Source organism: Colletotrichum costaricense, assembly GCF_030867565.1.
Source record: "Colletotrichum costaricense strain IMI 309622 chromosome Unknown Scaffold_22.1, whole genome shotgun sequence".
Classification (NCBI taxonomy): Eukaryota; Fungi; Ascomycota; class Sordariomycetes; order Glomerellales; family Glomerellaceae; genus Colletotrichum; species Colletotrichum costaricense.
This window is the reverse complement of record NW_026848251.1, coordinates 178,088-191,162: the sequence shown is the minus strand read 5'-3', so window position 1 is coordinate 191,162 and position 13,075 is coordinate 178,088. Positions and strand designations below refer to the sequence as shown.

Here is a 13,075-nt window from a genome sequence, read left to right as displayed (position 1 = left end):
CTCTACCCTACTACCATTTCTCGTCTAGTACATTGCGCAGAGACGAAACAGCATTTACCTTTGAACCTTTCTGGTATTCATTTAAGCTCAATCACTAACTATGAAGGGCACCAACACAGCTATTGGAGGCGTCCTCGCGACACTTCTGGGTCTAACCCAGGCGAACTCCGACATCGTTTCCCTCTTCACCAATGGCGCAGCCTACATCCAGGAGGCCAGTGCCACTCTCGTTCTTCCCAAGCTACCTAGCTCTGTCTCAGGAGACGTCGCCATATGGAGTGCCATCATGATGGAGAACCAGGCATCGTTCCTGCAAGGCGTAACCTCTAACTCTCCTAGTGGGTAAGAAGAAAGATGGGCTGCCTTTAAGTCTTCTCAAGATAATTGACTAATCGTGTTGCAAAGATCATACTGTAACGACGCAGGAAAGAGTTGGTGCAACTTTGCGTACACCCTGGTCGGTAAGTGACTTGGCCTGCAAGAATCAAGTTGAAACACCAAAAGGCCCCATCTGACATGACACCGCGACAGGCTCAAACCCGACTGTTGGTGACCCTGTCACTGCCTCTCCTGGGTCCACTATTAGGACGCACTGTAAGTTAGTCCAGCTGGTAGCTAGGTGATGTGGTGACTGAAGAAATCGGCAGACAAGTTGAACTCGGCAACGAATCTCTGGGACCAAGATGTCTACATTGATAACAAACTCGCTTCCTCCGTCTCAACCAGTAAGTGCATCTTCACTTACTGTCTATTCTTTATTGTAACAAAACTGACAGAGTCTTTGAAGGCAAAGGACAGAAAGGAAACATCTTTTATATCTCTATCGAGTGCGCGTCTGGTGGCTGCGCCGAGCACCCTGCGCATAGTAAGTCAATCAAGCCTTCCGCAAAAGGCTTGACAACTGACGATGAAATAGGCTGGGAAGATGTCTCCATTGTCCTTAGCCAAGCTGATGAAAGCTTTGGGCACACCGGGGGCTGGGAACATGGGGCTACTGGCGGCGACATGTCATCTCCCGACGGCGGCAAGACTTGGAATTTCAGCACCCTTGATATCCCGGCACAGAAGGCTGAGTAGCGGTTCACCATTCAAATCGTAGCTGTTGATGACTTGTTTCTTCGGCTTTGCACATACTTCCAAACGAAAGAAGTTGTAAATACATCCAAACATTTGTACATGGACGACATATGCGCATGAATTATCCACTTCTAATAGGAATTCAGTCATGTATGAAGGCACACTGAGAGAACCAAAGAGCCGAACTCTTTTGCTCACTGAAATTGCAACCTCTTCTCTCGTCTCCGATTATCCAAAAGCGCCAGCACTTGAAATCCATTCTTCCGATTCACCTTGCAAGGTTCTCACTACTTCAGGACTGTGATTCGGATCGGTGCTTGTCCACCATTGACAGATACCAGCTCGTAGCCAAACATCCAAAGTTTCCGAGATCCCGGACTGGCCACTGAAGGGAACAAGCAAGAGACCTACTGGCATGCTCCAGTCGTTGGGAGGTGCTGTAATCTCTGCGAGGCCCAGAAGTAAGAGAACTGCGTCTGGGTGCTGTTGACTGAAAGCAATCGCTTCTTTGCGCGCAAGTTCAGGGCCATGGACAGCGGTCCATTGTTCTGGGCCATCCAGGTCAATGTTTCCGCCGGTCCATCCCGCTTTGGTATTCCAAATTTCGACCAGCTTGCTAAATTTGCAGATCTTGCCGCTGAAGTGGCCCCAGTTAACGCATTCGAGAGTGACGGTCGAGAGCTTTGCCTTTACCGACATGGCATCAAAAACTGACTTGCCGTCGCCATAATTCAGACGTCTTGTAGGTTGAGAGTCTTGAGAGATTCTCCATCTCTTCCCAGGCTGGGGAGGAATCTCAAAGATATGCATCTGGCTCATAATAGGTTCCCGGATGAGCAGCTCTCGACCGAGTTCATCCTCCAGTTCTGCAAGTGAGAATTCGACGTGCGGGTCACAGCCCGGTCTCGATTTTCCCAACTGAAAGCCAAATATCTGCATGATCCCATACACACGATCTGTTGCGCGAGTCGTGGTTCGATGGCGAGCAGCCCCAAGTAAGGTGACTGGGAGACTTGATCGGAGGCCGGTCATACCGCTGCGCTCGATTGAGCGCTTCAATGCTAGCAGGTACTTGTCGTTCGTCTCGATGGTCTGCGGCTTTTTCTCGTGTGAGGTCACTATGGTCATCATGTGGTCGCAGTAGTCGATGAAGTCGCTCAGCAACATGGGACGTTCGGCAGGGTTGTCAATCTCAGACGGGCTCATGAGCTCTCCCTGTCTGGAAATAAACACCGTTTGAGGACAGAGATAGGCTTCTTGCAGCGTCCAGAGAGACGAGAACCATGGGTCCAGGCTCAGAAGTTCGATCTCTTGCCTAGTGCCGTCTAAACCGCGTTGAACGCGCTCAATGCCACTCTTTGCCTCAGCTCGTGATGACTTGGCCTGCTGTTGAAGCTTTTCAATCTGTGACAAGTATCCCTGACGGGAAAGCTTCGTCAACCATGCAAACGTGTGCGTGGCTCCCTTGAAGATTTTTGCTTGACGGCCAACCTCCAAGGACATTTCTGCCGATCCCCGCGTCTGGTCAATGCAGGCCACGTCCAGCCAGACGTAGTTGATTTGAGGGACCGGTTCGCCAGGATTATCGAAAGCTACTTATCGTCAGCGAAGCGTTTACACGGCGTTAAGGTTTACCCTTTTGTATATTTTGACTTGCCTCTGACCTCCACTGAGAGCTTCAAAGCTGATCTCAACAGATTCTCCATTTCTCCCATTGTAAAATGATCTGGATCTACTCGTGGCATTTCCCAGGTAACGCCTTTGACTGGGAGCCCTTTCACATCTGGATGTTGTGTCGCACTCTTCAATCGCCATCTACCCCAGGTGTACGAAATAGCGATGTACTTGGGGGCGCGATCGTTTCCGTAATAATTGCCAGGCGCCCACTGCATTGATGTCATCGAAGGTACATGCAGTAGCCGGCGCGGCCAGGCGCAGTCATCGTCGAAATCCGGCATTACGCACGGTGGAGTTGAGGTTGATGCTTGGATGATTTCGGCGCCGTGGCCGTCTTTGGAACATCTCAGCCTTCATACCCCTCTTTTTGATGCCTATTGATTGCCTTGAATGGGCGCGTGGTGGTCCGCAGTATGCTTGGTCGTGGCGGACACCTGTCATCCCGACTATAGGCTTTGATTGGTAGGGTTCCCTCAGCTGAGGTGCAACTAGCTGCTTCTGGGTACAGCAGATTCTCAATTTGATACTTAGCTTTGTGTCAGTAGAGAAACTGGGGTCATTGACCTTATGTCCTTTCCTTTGGTGCATCACGTTACGAAGTAGACACTGATGTTGTCAAGCCGAGGCGAAGTATCTAGTGCCTTCTTTGAAGGGCAACGACACACAGTTGGAGGAAATCTCCATGCCACTTTATGTCGACGAATTGAATAAAATGAAAAAAAAAAAAACAGTGAGTTGTTGAATCGGAAAGTTCTTGATGAGCTCTCTTGGAATGCAATTGAGTACAGATGGATTCACATTCATCTCAGTCATAATGATTCTTGACTTCCAGCCCCTTGAACTGGAATGATGTCCCTTCGCGCTTATCAAGCACCTTCTTGTGATGCACATCCTTCACTCTTGCCCGCACGTACTCTGTCCCTGATGGAACTGGCCTGCTCAGGTCTCGGTCTTCCTCTCTGATCAAGCCAAGACGATCCAGGAGGGGTGATGGCAACGTTCTCATCGGTGTGTGGTCCCCAGGTCGACTAAAGTATAGAAGTCCCAGCCGAGGAATATTGATTTGGTCTTTGGGAGGCTTGACTACTCGATGAATCGTTGACTTGATGAATCCTACTCAAGGTCAGAGTCAATCTCAACGCTGATGGATCAAGAACACCACTTACCGTTTGTGAGGAACGTCAAAGTGTCTGCCGCGTTGCACGTAATACCACCCTCCACGGGCTTCACATATTTCCAGTCCCCTTCTGGTGTCCTGATTTGCAAACCAGCAACATGTTGAGAAAACAGGAGGGTCAAGCTGCCGAAATCTGTATGACCGCCCGTTGAGAAAGCTTGCGCTTTGTCCCATTCCTCTTCAGTCCGGACGTTGTAGATCATGTACCGCAAATGATCATCCGATACTTGATCATAGGCATGCGCATCAGCGAGGTAGTTTTCTGGGAGCTCCAAGATAATAGCGATGAGAACGAAGAGCTTTCGTGCAACTTCCCAGACGTCGCGGTGGAAGTCTCGAATCTCATCCCAGTTCTCTTCAACAACCCGATGACGACCGACGCCTTTCCACGCTGGGATGTCCTTGTGGATATTGAGCTAAGTCTTCATTAGACACTACTATCCCAATACCTTAGTAGGCAACAGACTGGCGCCTTACCATCTCAATGTTCTCCTTCACACCCGTATCACCAAGCCATCTCTCGTTCTCCCTGTATCCAAAGTACTCGCCTTCCGCAAAGTTGCATGGATAAGTCCGCTTTTCTTCGAGTGGCTCTCTGAAGAACGTGTTTCCAATGCTGAATTGACGCAGGACTCGCTCATCGTCGATGTCGGTGCCAGTGACAACCCAGAACCCAACTCGCGAGATGGCATCGTAGAGTTGTTTCGCTAATCCCTGCTTGCCACCTGGCTCATCGAAACGTGAGAGATCAATAGTGGTGAGAGGCGCCCAGTCTAGATCTTCTCTTGTTGGTTGCGGCCGGGACCAGGGCTTGACCAGCAGCTTATCGGTACTAGAGGGTGGTGGTGATACTGCAGAGGGAGCCATGGTGTGTATTGCCGGTTCAAACGGAACAATGCGAGATATAGAATTGGGATGCTGCTGTTTGGACTCAATTAAATCTTCTCTCAGCACCTTATAGAAGTCCATCGCAGGATTCCATGCTTGATGGCTTACTGACACCCACGCGGGGTCGACACATGATCGGCCATGGCGTGCTCGGGAACCCCAACAACGTGCTCGTCATCATCAGCCAACGATCTTACCAGACATTCCCGAATACTACCCCAGATTGTCATCTGCCAGGCAAGTTCGATCAAGACGTGCTTGAATGATAGAAAAAGACGGGGAAATGTTACTCGGAAATCGGGCATAGTCCGAGAGATGTTGTTGCCGCAGTTATCATCCAGGATCAATGAAGAATGACAGGCCTTCAATCTTCAACTAGGATTGGATGAGAACACATATCGCCATCTTGGTTATCATGTCGTGATGAGTGCAAAGTCGAAACGCCAGGGTAGATATCCGGCATCGGTCATTGATGGTTCGTGAACCTTCGCTCTTAGAACTAAGATTGAAACATAAGCGAAAAAGTACTGCTACTGGTTAGCTGTAGAGATTTAGCTTCGCATTGAGTCGTGTCAATTGATATTCTGGTTCTTTTCGGTGCTTCGCGACGACGTCTAAAATGACCACCTCAAGAGAGCCTATCATGACATTGGCCTACGTTGCCGACCACGTACAGACCTTTCCCGAAAAGACGACAAAGACAGGGAGCATAGATGTCTCCGATCCAGAAACCGAAGAAAGCAATACTCGGCCCGAGTTTGAGAAGAAACTCTTGAGAAAGATTGACCTCTGGCTCGTGGGTTTCTACTCTCTCGTCTACGTCTTCCGCGTCATCGACAGCGCAAACTACTCCAATGCAGCTATCATCAACCTCGAGGCCGGCACCGGCATCAAGAAGCAACTCGGCCTCAACCCATCACAATGGGCGTGGACGCTTTCAATCTTCTCATACAGCTATCTCGTCTTTGAGCCCACCAACACGATCTTGTTGAAGCTGTTCAGGCCTTCGAGATGGATGTTCATACTGATAATGGCATGGGGCGTTTCTGCGTGCTGCTCCGCCGCGGCGATAAACTTTACAGGCATGATGTGTGTTCGTTTCGCGATCGGCATGGCTGAGGCAGGTTTTTTTCCGTCAGTGTTGTATCACTATGCGTTCTGGTACAAGCCGGAAGAGATGCCGCAGCGCATCGCCTTCTTTTACTCCGTCGGTCAGGTTTCTAGTGCGCTGTCGGGACTGCTGGCCTACGCGATTTCGTATATGGACCAGCTTGGTAACGTGTCCGGATGGCGGTGGCTGTTTATCCTCGAAGGGCTGCCGGCTATCTTCCTTGCGTTCTTTGCGTTTTGGTTGCCTGACTATCCGGAGTCGGCCAAGATGTTGAATGAAGAGGAGCGACTGTATATGAAGCAGAGACTTGCCAGCTCTGTGCCCAAGGGAGAAGCGAGTTGGGACTTCAAGTCTTTGAAGGTCATGGCTCGAGACCCGACTCTATACACATTCAGTTTGTACTGGATCTGCCATGGTATCGGGGGGTTCGGGGTCGGGTTCGCGTTGCCAACTGTCATTTATCAGCTGGGCTTCACGACTACGGCTTATTCTCAGTTGATGAACATTGTAAGCACGCGCTTGATCTTAGTCATGTCGAGGGATTTTGACTGATGTCATATAGCCTCCGTATGTTTCGGCCTTCTTACTTCTGAACACGTTGGGCTTTATGCTTCAAAGAAAGTGGATCAGACCATGGGTGACAGCCGTAGGAAGTAAGTCGCCTATAGAATCACCTAGACGTAGCGCGCAGCTAACGGACGCAGTTGAATCAACAATTATCGTATGCTATATCATTCTTCTCTTTGTCGATAACCCGGTGGTGCGCTACATCTGCTTGATCGTCTCCGTGGCCTGTGCTGGGTGCGCGTACCCAGTAATCTGGCCGGAGCGCATCAGAGCACTTGAAGGAACCGTGGCATCTGGGATCGGCATTGGCATGACAAATGCGTGCGCTCAATTCGGGTACGTCCAAAACGATTCCTAATCGAGTAGCCTTTTCCTGATCCTTATTTACAGCGGTATTGTCGGCCCACACGTATTCAGCACGGTGTTCGGCCCTAGATATCGGATCTCGTATGCGGTCAACTTGTCGGTACTCGTGGTTGGTATCTGCTCGATTCTGACAAGTTGGCTTCTCGTTGTTAAGAAAGACAGAAAGCGCTTGGCACAAGGCTGAGGTGATCTAAGATGTGAGCTTGATGGTTCCGTCAGGAGACTGGCTGGCAGTCGGAGTCCCGCCCGTAGATCGAACTCCGTCCAACAAAGGTGGTTTGTCGTCGAAACTCGGGACAATCCTACAAAGCCGGTTGAAAGGGGCTCTTTGAAGGCTTGGCAATGATGCAAAAGGACCCAGGGATTTGGGAAGAGGAAAGGCCCGTTGGCTGATTAGCATCATATATGGGATCAATTGCAACCTTGAAGTATCGGAAACGGCAAAAGCTCCTGCGCAGAATAGCCAGTAAGAGGCAACTAAACAACAACTACGGAGAATCTTAACACCTTCAGAGATACTCACTTGATGCGGCTTTCGAAAGGTCCTCGATGCCGTGATGATGTGCTAAGTCAAGGATTCCACTTTGAGGACCTTGATGGCCCGGCCCGCCTCTTCGCGCCTGGGCAAACGCAGGCCTGACATGGGTGCCGCATTACGAGATCAAACCAGGATCCAACCACTCCTTTGACTGGAGCTTGAGGTACTACATGTGGCAAGGTGATCCTTGAAAGATCGATTGACGGTAAACACAACCGGGCAGGTTGAGCATGTGCCAAGTCGAAAGGGAGGGATAAGCACGTTGTGATACCCCGTAGTCTCCGCGGATAACCTGACTTGCGTAGTTTCTTGGCGAACTGGCCTGGCTGAATTGATTGCAAACAACAAAACAATCAACCAACGCCTTGGAAGGACCAGTCAATTTTCATAATTGTAGTTTTTTCCGTGCCAAGATTCGCCAGGAGTTGCCTACCTTAACACCTTGATGCTCATTCTGTGCCTGGGGTTCAGGCGATTCGTCTTGGCGGTGGACATTCGTAGCTTATTCGCTTGAACACAAAACCATCTTTATAAACCTCGCATGTTCACAGCCTTTTCACAGTTTGTTCCATCTCCACGCCTATGCCTACATACACTCGTTGATTATTGACAATCATTCGCGATCGGTCACCTTGATCCATACCAAAGTTCGCCTGACATCCATCCGAAATTATCAACATGAAGGCCTCTCAGATTCTTTCCATACTCGGCTTTGCTGCATTTGCTCTTGCTCAGAGCGAAAGCCTGGCTCCTTCACCGACGGAGAGTGTCGGCTGCGAGCCTCACGGTGACCACTGGTAAGCTCAGACTTCCACTTCCGACAGAAGTTGACGCCATTCTCACATTCGCCTTTAGGCACTGCGAGGGCGCGCGCGCCACCACCGCCGCAGCAGTCAGCGGAGCCACCCTCCTCACAAGCGTTGCTGCCGCGACCACCACCGCCACCGAGGACCACGACCACGACCACGATGACGACCACACTTCCGGCACTGGCAGCCTTGCTCCTTCTCCCACTGAGTCTGTCGGCTGCGAGCCCCATGGCGACCACTGGTACGTTTAGAATATACTGACTTCCTTGCCGCCTCAAGATGATCTAACGCATCAGATAGGCATTGCGATGCTGCTGCCACCGCCGTCTCTGGCACCGCCTCTGCCTCGGGCACTGGATCCGCTGCCGTCACCACTACTGCTGCGGCTACTACTGGCGCCACTGGAACTACTGCCGCTGGCAGCGCTTCTCCCAGCTCTACTGCCGTTCCTGCCGGAGCTGCTCGCGCTGGTTTTGGTGCTGCTGCCATCGCTGTCGCGATCATGGCTTTGTAAGGGGTTCGTTGATGAAAAAAATGGATTATGTGCCTTCTGGGCATCTACGGATACACGAATTTGGATTCATGAACATACATTGGATGGGGTGTCGGTATGACGGCTGTAGTAGGACAGCGGGCAGGCCAAATCGGGGAAAACTTCGAGAAGCTGGGCCACCTAAGGGCATTTCTCTTCCCTTCCACTCCAGATGGAGATGGGCTTTAATTATAGCATGGAAACAAAATACGCATTGCTAGACTACACATGTTCCCTACCTCGTGCCCGCGATCATCAGCCACTGAAACACCTGCCCCTGTCTTGGCTTAATTTTGACATTTGGAACTGCACCTATTGCATAGAAGCTCAGGCACGGACACAGTGACAGACCCGACAGGCTGGTTTGAGTCTAGACAGCGGGAAGTCAATATCTGCAACCATGCGTGAACCGTTGGCATGCTGCTAGTCACGTCACCGGTGAGGATCTTCAGCCGCTGGTCTTTGCATGATTGCGTTACAGGAGTAATGGTGACTTCACTGAGCATGGTGTGGCTGACTACATCACGAAACGGTCTGGAGTTATCGTCTTTACTACGCAGCCGATTTTGCTGCCTTCCTTCGAGCCCGGTCTCAATAAGGCAACATTGATAGCCAGAGTTGTCTCATCCAGCATCGATAGATCCTCGCCGGAGGGAATACTATGTGTCATTCAGAGGTTCACAAGCGCCAACACGTGATATTGGCCGAAGGAGCGCGCAAAAGTGCCTGCCGACGGTGACTCCTCTGCAATACGAGCCTATGGGCCTGCAGTAAGGCAATCTTGGCGTTGAAGATGGACGACCGATACGGAGTATGAGGAGCTGAATTCGAGAGGCTCCGAGGACCCTTAGCTAAAGCAGAAAACCTCGAAAAGCCCTCATCATGATGGTGGTTGGTCGACCCGGTCTACTTTATAGAAGCCTTGGCATGCAGGCGTCGCCACTTATAACCATCAAGGTCGGAGGGGAAGCTGAATCATAGTCAGGTGTGAGTTTGTGCATGAGTGAGATGAGACTGCAAGTGAATGAGTGAGTGAGAGAAATGAGAAGCAAAGGAGGGACGTTGCGGGAGGCCATCAAGGTTCTTATTTTGACGTGCATGTGGAGGGGCATGTGGGCGGTACGTACCGGGTGAAAAGAGGCATGTGGACCCGACGTTAAGCCACTTCAGCTGGTCTGTGCCCAATCAGAGCGGGTCCTCAGAGACAACAAGCAGGAAACACCCACTGGACATCGTGACTTCCTGTCTTGGCTTCTCCATCAGCGTTGCTTCCCATCTCGCCAGCTGCTGCCTTTCCCTTCCTTCCCTCTCCTGGCCCATGGCTGGCCATCCGGGTGCTCAGCCTTGGCGATGGGTCTCTCAGCCTTGGCAAACAGACCGCGTCGTCTTATGCTTTTTTTCGTCTCTTTTGGCTTCCCGCTTTTTCTCTCGACAAACACCATCGGTCCACTTACTTTGGACGACAGGGGCTTGTGATGCCCACGTTTCCATGGTTCCCTCGGGCTGCGGTGGCTCCTATCCCAGCGGATGCCATATCGACCTGACTATGGAATATGCTACGAATGTGGGCTGAAAAATTGCCTCGACCGTCATTGGCGCGCAGCAAGCTGCATCAAGCTACGATGCCATGCCCACGGGGAACCAACCTTAGAGTCATCCGACAAGGACAAGGTCAGCCGCCGCGACCGAGGGCCAAGACAATGAAAGACAAGCTTGGGCCGTGGAGACGCGCAGAGGAACCTGACAACGAATTATCGGAAGCTATTGCTTTGTTGCGTTAGAAGAAAAGTGAGCAATCCGCCCAGGAGGGGAACCCGAAGGAGCAGAACAATGGATGGCATATCCGCGCATATTCAACACGGCCAACTGGCAGGGATCCCATCCGCCCCATCGAATTCTGTTTTCAGTCTTTTCCACTCAATCGAACCTGCGCATGCTTACCGCGCAACTTGCAACACCCTAGGCTTGGTATTCGCCTGTCTTCCTCCAGCCTCCCCGGCATCTTGTCCCTCTTGAGAAGTTCTCCTGCTGCAGAGACTTCTTCTTTCCTCGTCCACGTCCTAATACGCCATACCATCACCCTGAGGGACTACACTGGCCAGACATACCGGCTCGGCGAATTGACTTCCACACCTGAACAACTTCTCTCAAGGTGCTCACTCTCCTCGCCTCTCCTGACGGGTCGTCCTTCAGACTCGCCACCTTGACAAGAAATTCTCTTCCATAAAACACCCAGACGAGAACCACCCTGCCGATAAGCGCAGCTTGACGCTTCCTGCAACACCATCCGCTCTTGGATTTCGTCCGGAGAAATTCAGCCCTGTCCGCCCATCTCAGCACAGACAAGGCCCAGGCTCGCTTCTACCTTATCACTGGCAGCTTCTTCAACATCTAGACTCGGACGCCATGGTCAGGTTCACTACCGCTGCCGCCGTTGCGGCTCTTCTGAGTACTACCTCGGCTTCCCTTGTCGCACGGCAAACGGCTGCTAGCACCACTACCACGGCTGCTGCGTCTGATCCCACGGCCATCTCTCAGTGCTCCGTTGCCTCGTCCACTCAGTAAGAACCCTTAGTAGCTTCATTACTGTTACGCCGTCAAACACCTGCTCATACTTCGTCTACTTCAGGATCTGCAAAGCTGGAACGACAGAGTTCACAGTCGTGTCTACCCCTACTGGCACACTGCCCAGTTCGTATACTGGATGCCACAAGCATGCAACTGACTTGTAAGCTCATTCAATACCATGTCAGCAACCTCTTCTAACACAATCGACACCAGGTATTGCTTCTATCCGGATGGCGAGGTTGAAGTCGTGGCCGCCAATGCGCCGGCTGCCACCGCTGCCACGACGACGGCTGCTGCCGCTGCGACTGGCGCACCCACGGCAGTGTCTGACTGCCACCTTCACGGAGTCACGGTGTAAGCGCTTCTTTCTACGCGGTAGCAATCTTCGCTGACGAACTTTCCAGCTTCTGTATGTGGGGCACTACGGAATATCAGGTCATGACGACGCCCACCAACACTGCCGCCTCAGCGATACCAACGGCCTTCACTGATTGTCATGCTCACGGCACTGAAACTTATTGTCTCGCTCCTAATGGAGATGATGTTGCCATCGTTGCTGAGGGCGCCGAGTCTTCCGACCAAGACCACACTAGCGGAGAAGAACCCCAGGGCGAGAATTGTCATTTCCACGCTGGTGTCGAGCATTGCGTTGGCGCAGGCGAGAGCGAGAACAGCAGCGGCACGAGAAGCTGCGAAAAGGTTACGCGCGACTATAACATTCCTCTGCGTATCGGTCTCCTCTTCGTAATCCTGGTCACCAGCGCTTTCGGAGTCTACTTCCCCATCTTCATGATCAAGTGGATGCCCACTAAGACGCACACCATCTTCCTCATTCTCAAGCAGTTCGGCACGGGTATCATCATCTCTACCGCCTTCATCCATCTGTACACCCACGCCCAGCTTATGTTTGGCAATGAGTGTCTGGGCAGTCTTGGCTACGAGGGAACCACCTCTGCGATTGTCATGGCTGGTATCTTCCTGTCTTTCCTGGTCGAGTACATTGGAAAGCGCATGGTTTTGGCGAAGATGGCCGCCAATCCTGGTGCAATGACCCGTTTCTCCCCGGAGACAGTCACCGTCCTGGTCCTTGAGTGCGGCATCATCTTCCACTCTATCTGTACGCTGCCCTTTTAGATCACCCCCTCACTGTAGCATACTAACAAAGGATTGAATAGTGATCGGTATCACCCTTGTCGTGGCTGGTGATACCTTCTTCCTGACTCTTTTTGTTGTCATTCTGTTCCACCAGATGTTTGAGGGTATCGCACTTGGCACTCGCATTGCCCAGCTCGGTCAGCCGACCCCGGCTGAAATGGCAGAGCGTCCTGCCTCGAGTGCGCCCGCCGAAGTCGAGCAAACCGCCTCCGCCGAGGGCAGCCTCAACTCCCTGAAGAAGCCCAGCTTCTCCCTCGTCAAGAAGCTCATTCTCGCTTCTCCCTTTGCGCTCGTCACCCCCATCGGGATGGCCATTGGCATTGGCGTTCTCTCGCGGTTCAACGGCAACGACCGCGACACCATCATCGCCATCGGTACTCTCGACGCACTCTCGGCCGGTATCCTCGTTTGGGTTGGTGTTGTGGAGATGTGGGCCGAGGACTGGATGCTTCCTGGCGCGGAGCTCCTGAGCACTGGCCCGATCGTTACGACCCTTGCTTTCTTCGGTCTCATCGCCGGCATGATCATCATGAGTGTGCTCGGCAAGTGGGCTTGAGTCGTTGATTGAGGACGATGGAGGGAGAAGAGTGGTTAATGATGAGTCGTGGTG

General features: G+C 51.9%; 7 protein-coding genes across 7 annotated transcripts; 5 read left to right on the top strand and 2 right to left on the bottom strand.

Moving 5' to 3' along the window:
• Positions 1-100: 100 nt before the first annotated feature.
• Positions 101-1,077, top strand: CCOS01_14894 (uncharacterized protein; the record flags this gene model as incomplete). Its single annotated transcript, XM_060463036.1, has 6 exons — positions 101-342; positions 406-461; positions 532-594; positions 648-725; positions 788-865; positions 917-1,077. 6 exons carry the CDS (start codon positions 101-103, stop codon positions 1,075-1,077), a joined length of 678 nt encoding a protein of 225 aa, XP_060306221.1.
• Positions 1,078-1,369: 292 nt separating this feature from the next.
• On the bottom strand, positions 1,370-3,035 carry CCOS01_14893 (uncharacterized protein; the record flags this gene model as incomplete). The annotated part of the gene is made up of 3 exons (XM_060463035.1): positions 1,370-1,375; positions 1,489-2,669; positions 2,897-3,035. The coding sequence occupies 3 exons, from the start codon at positions 3,033-3,035 to the stop codon at positions 1,370-1,372; spliced, it is 1,326 nt and encodes a 441-aa protein (XP_060306220.1).
• A 524-nt stretch (positions 3,036-3,559) lies between these two features.
• CCOS01_14892 (2OG-Fe(II)oxygenase superfamily protein) lies at positions 3,560-4,798 on the bottom strand (the record flags this gene model as incomplete). Its single annotated transcript, XM_060463034.1, has 3 exons — positions 3,560-3,867; positions 3,921-4,347; positions 4,409-4,798. 3 exons carry the CDS (start codon positions 4,796-4,798, stop codon positions 3,560-3,562), a joined length of 1,125 nt encoding a protein of 374 aa, XP_060306219.1.
• A 664-nt stretch (positions 4,799-5,462) lies between these two features.
• On the top strand, positions 5,463-7,047 carry CCOS01_14891 (high-affinity nicotinic acid transporter; the record flags this gene model as incomplete). Its single annotated transcript, XM_060463033.1, has 4 exons — positions 5,463-6,437; positions 6,493-6,583; positions 6,635-6,833; positions 6,888-7,047. The coding sequence occupies 4 exons, from the start codon at positions 5,463-5,465 to the stop codon at positions 7,045-7,047; spliced, it is 1,425 nt and encodes a 474-aa protein (XP_060306218.1).
• Positions 7,048-8,079: 1,032 nt separating this feature from the next.
• On the top strand, positions 8,080-8,724 carry CCOS01_14890 (uncharacterized protein; the record flags this gene model as incomplete). Its single annotated transcript, XM_060463032.1, has 3 exons — positions 8,080-8,198; positions 8,257-8,451; positions 8,511-8,724. 3 exons carry the CDS (start codon positions 8,080-8,082, stop codon positions 8,722-8,724), a joined length of 528 nt encoding a protein of 175 aa, XP_060306217.1.
• Positions 8,725-9,228: 504 nt separating this feature from the next.
• On the top strand, positions 9,229-9,351 carry CCOS01_14889 (uncharacterized protein; the record flags this gene model as incomplete). The annotated part of the gene is made up of 1 exon (XM_060463031.1): positions 9,229-9,351. One exon carries the CDS (start codon positions 9,229-9,231, stop codon positions 9,349-9,351), a length of 123 nt encoding a protein of 40 aa, XP_060306216.1.
• A 1,797-nt stretch (positions 9,352-11,148) lies between these two features.
• CCOS01_14888 (ZIP Zinc transporter) lies at positions 11,149-13,021 on the top strand (the record flags this gene model as incomplete). The annotated part of the gene is made up of 5 exons (XM_060463030.1): positions 11,149-11,303; positions 11,372-11,470; positions 11,524-11,664; positions 11,715-12,427; positions 12,486-13,021. The coding sequence occupies 5 exons, from the start codon at positions 11,149-11,151 to the stop codon at positions 13,019-13,021; spliced, it is 1,644 nt and encodes a 547-aa protein (XP_060306215.1).
• Between the last annotated feature and the right edge of the window lie 54 nt (positions 13,022-13,075).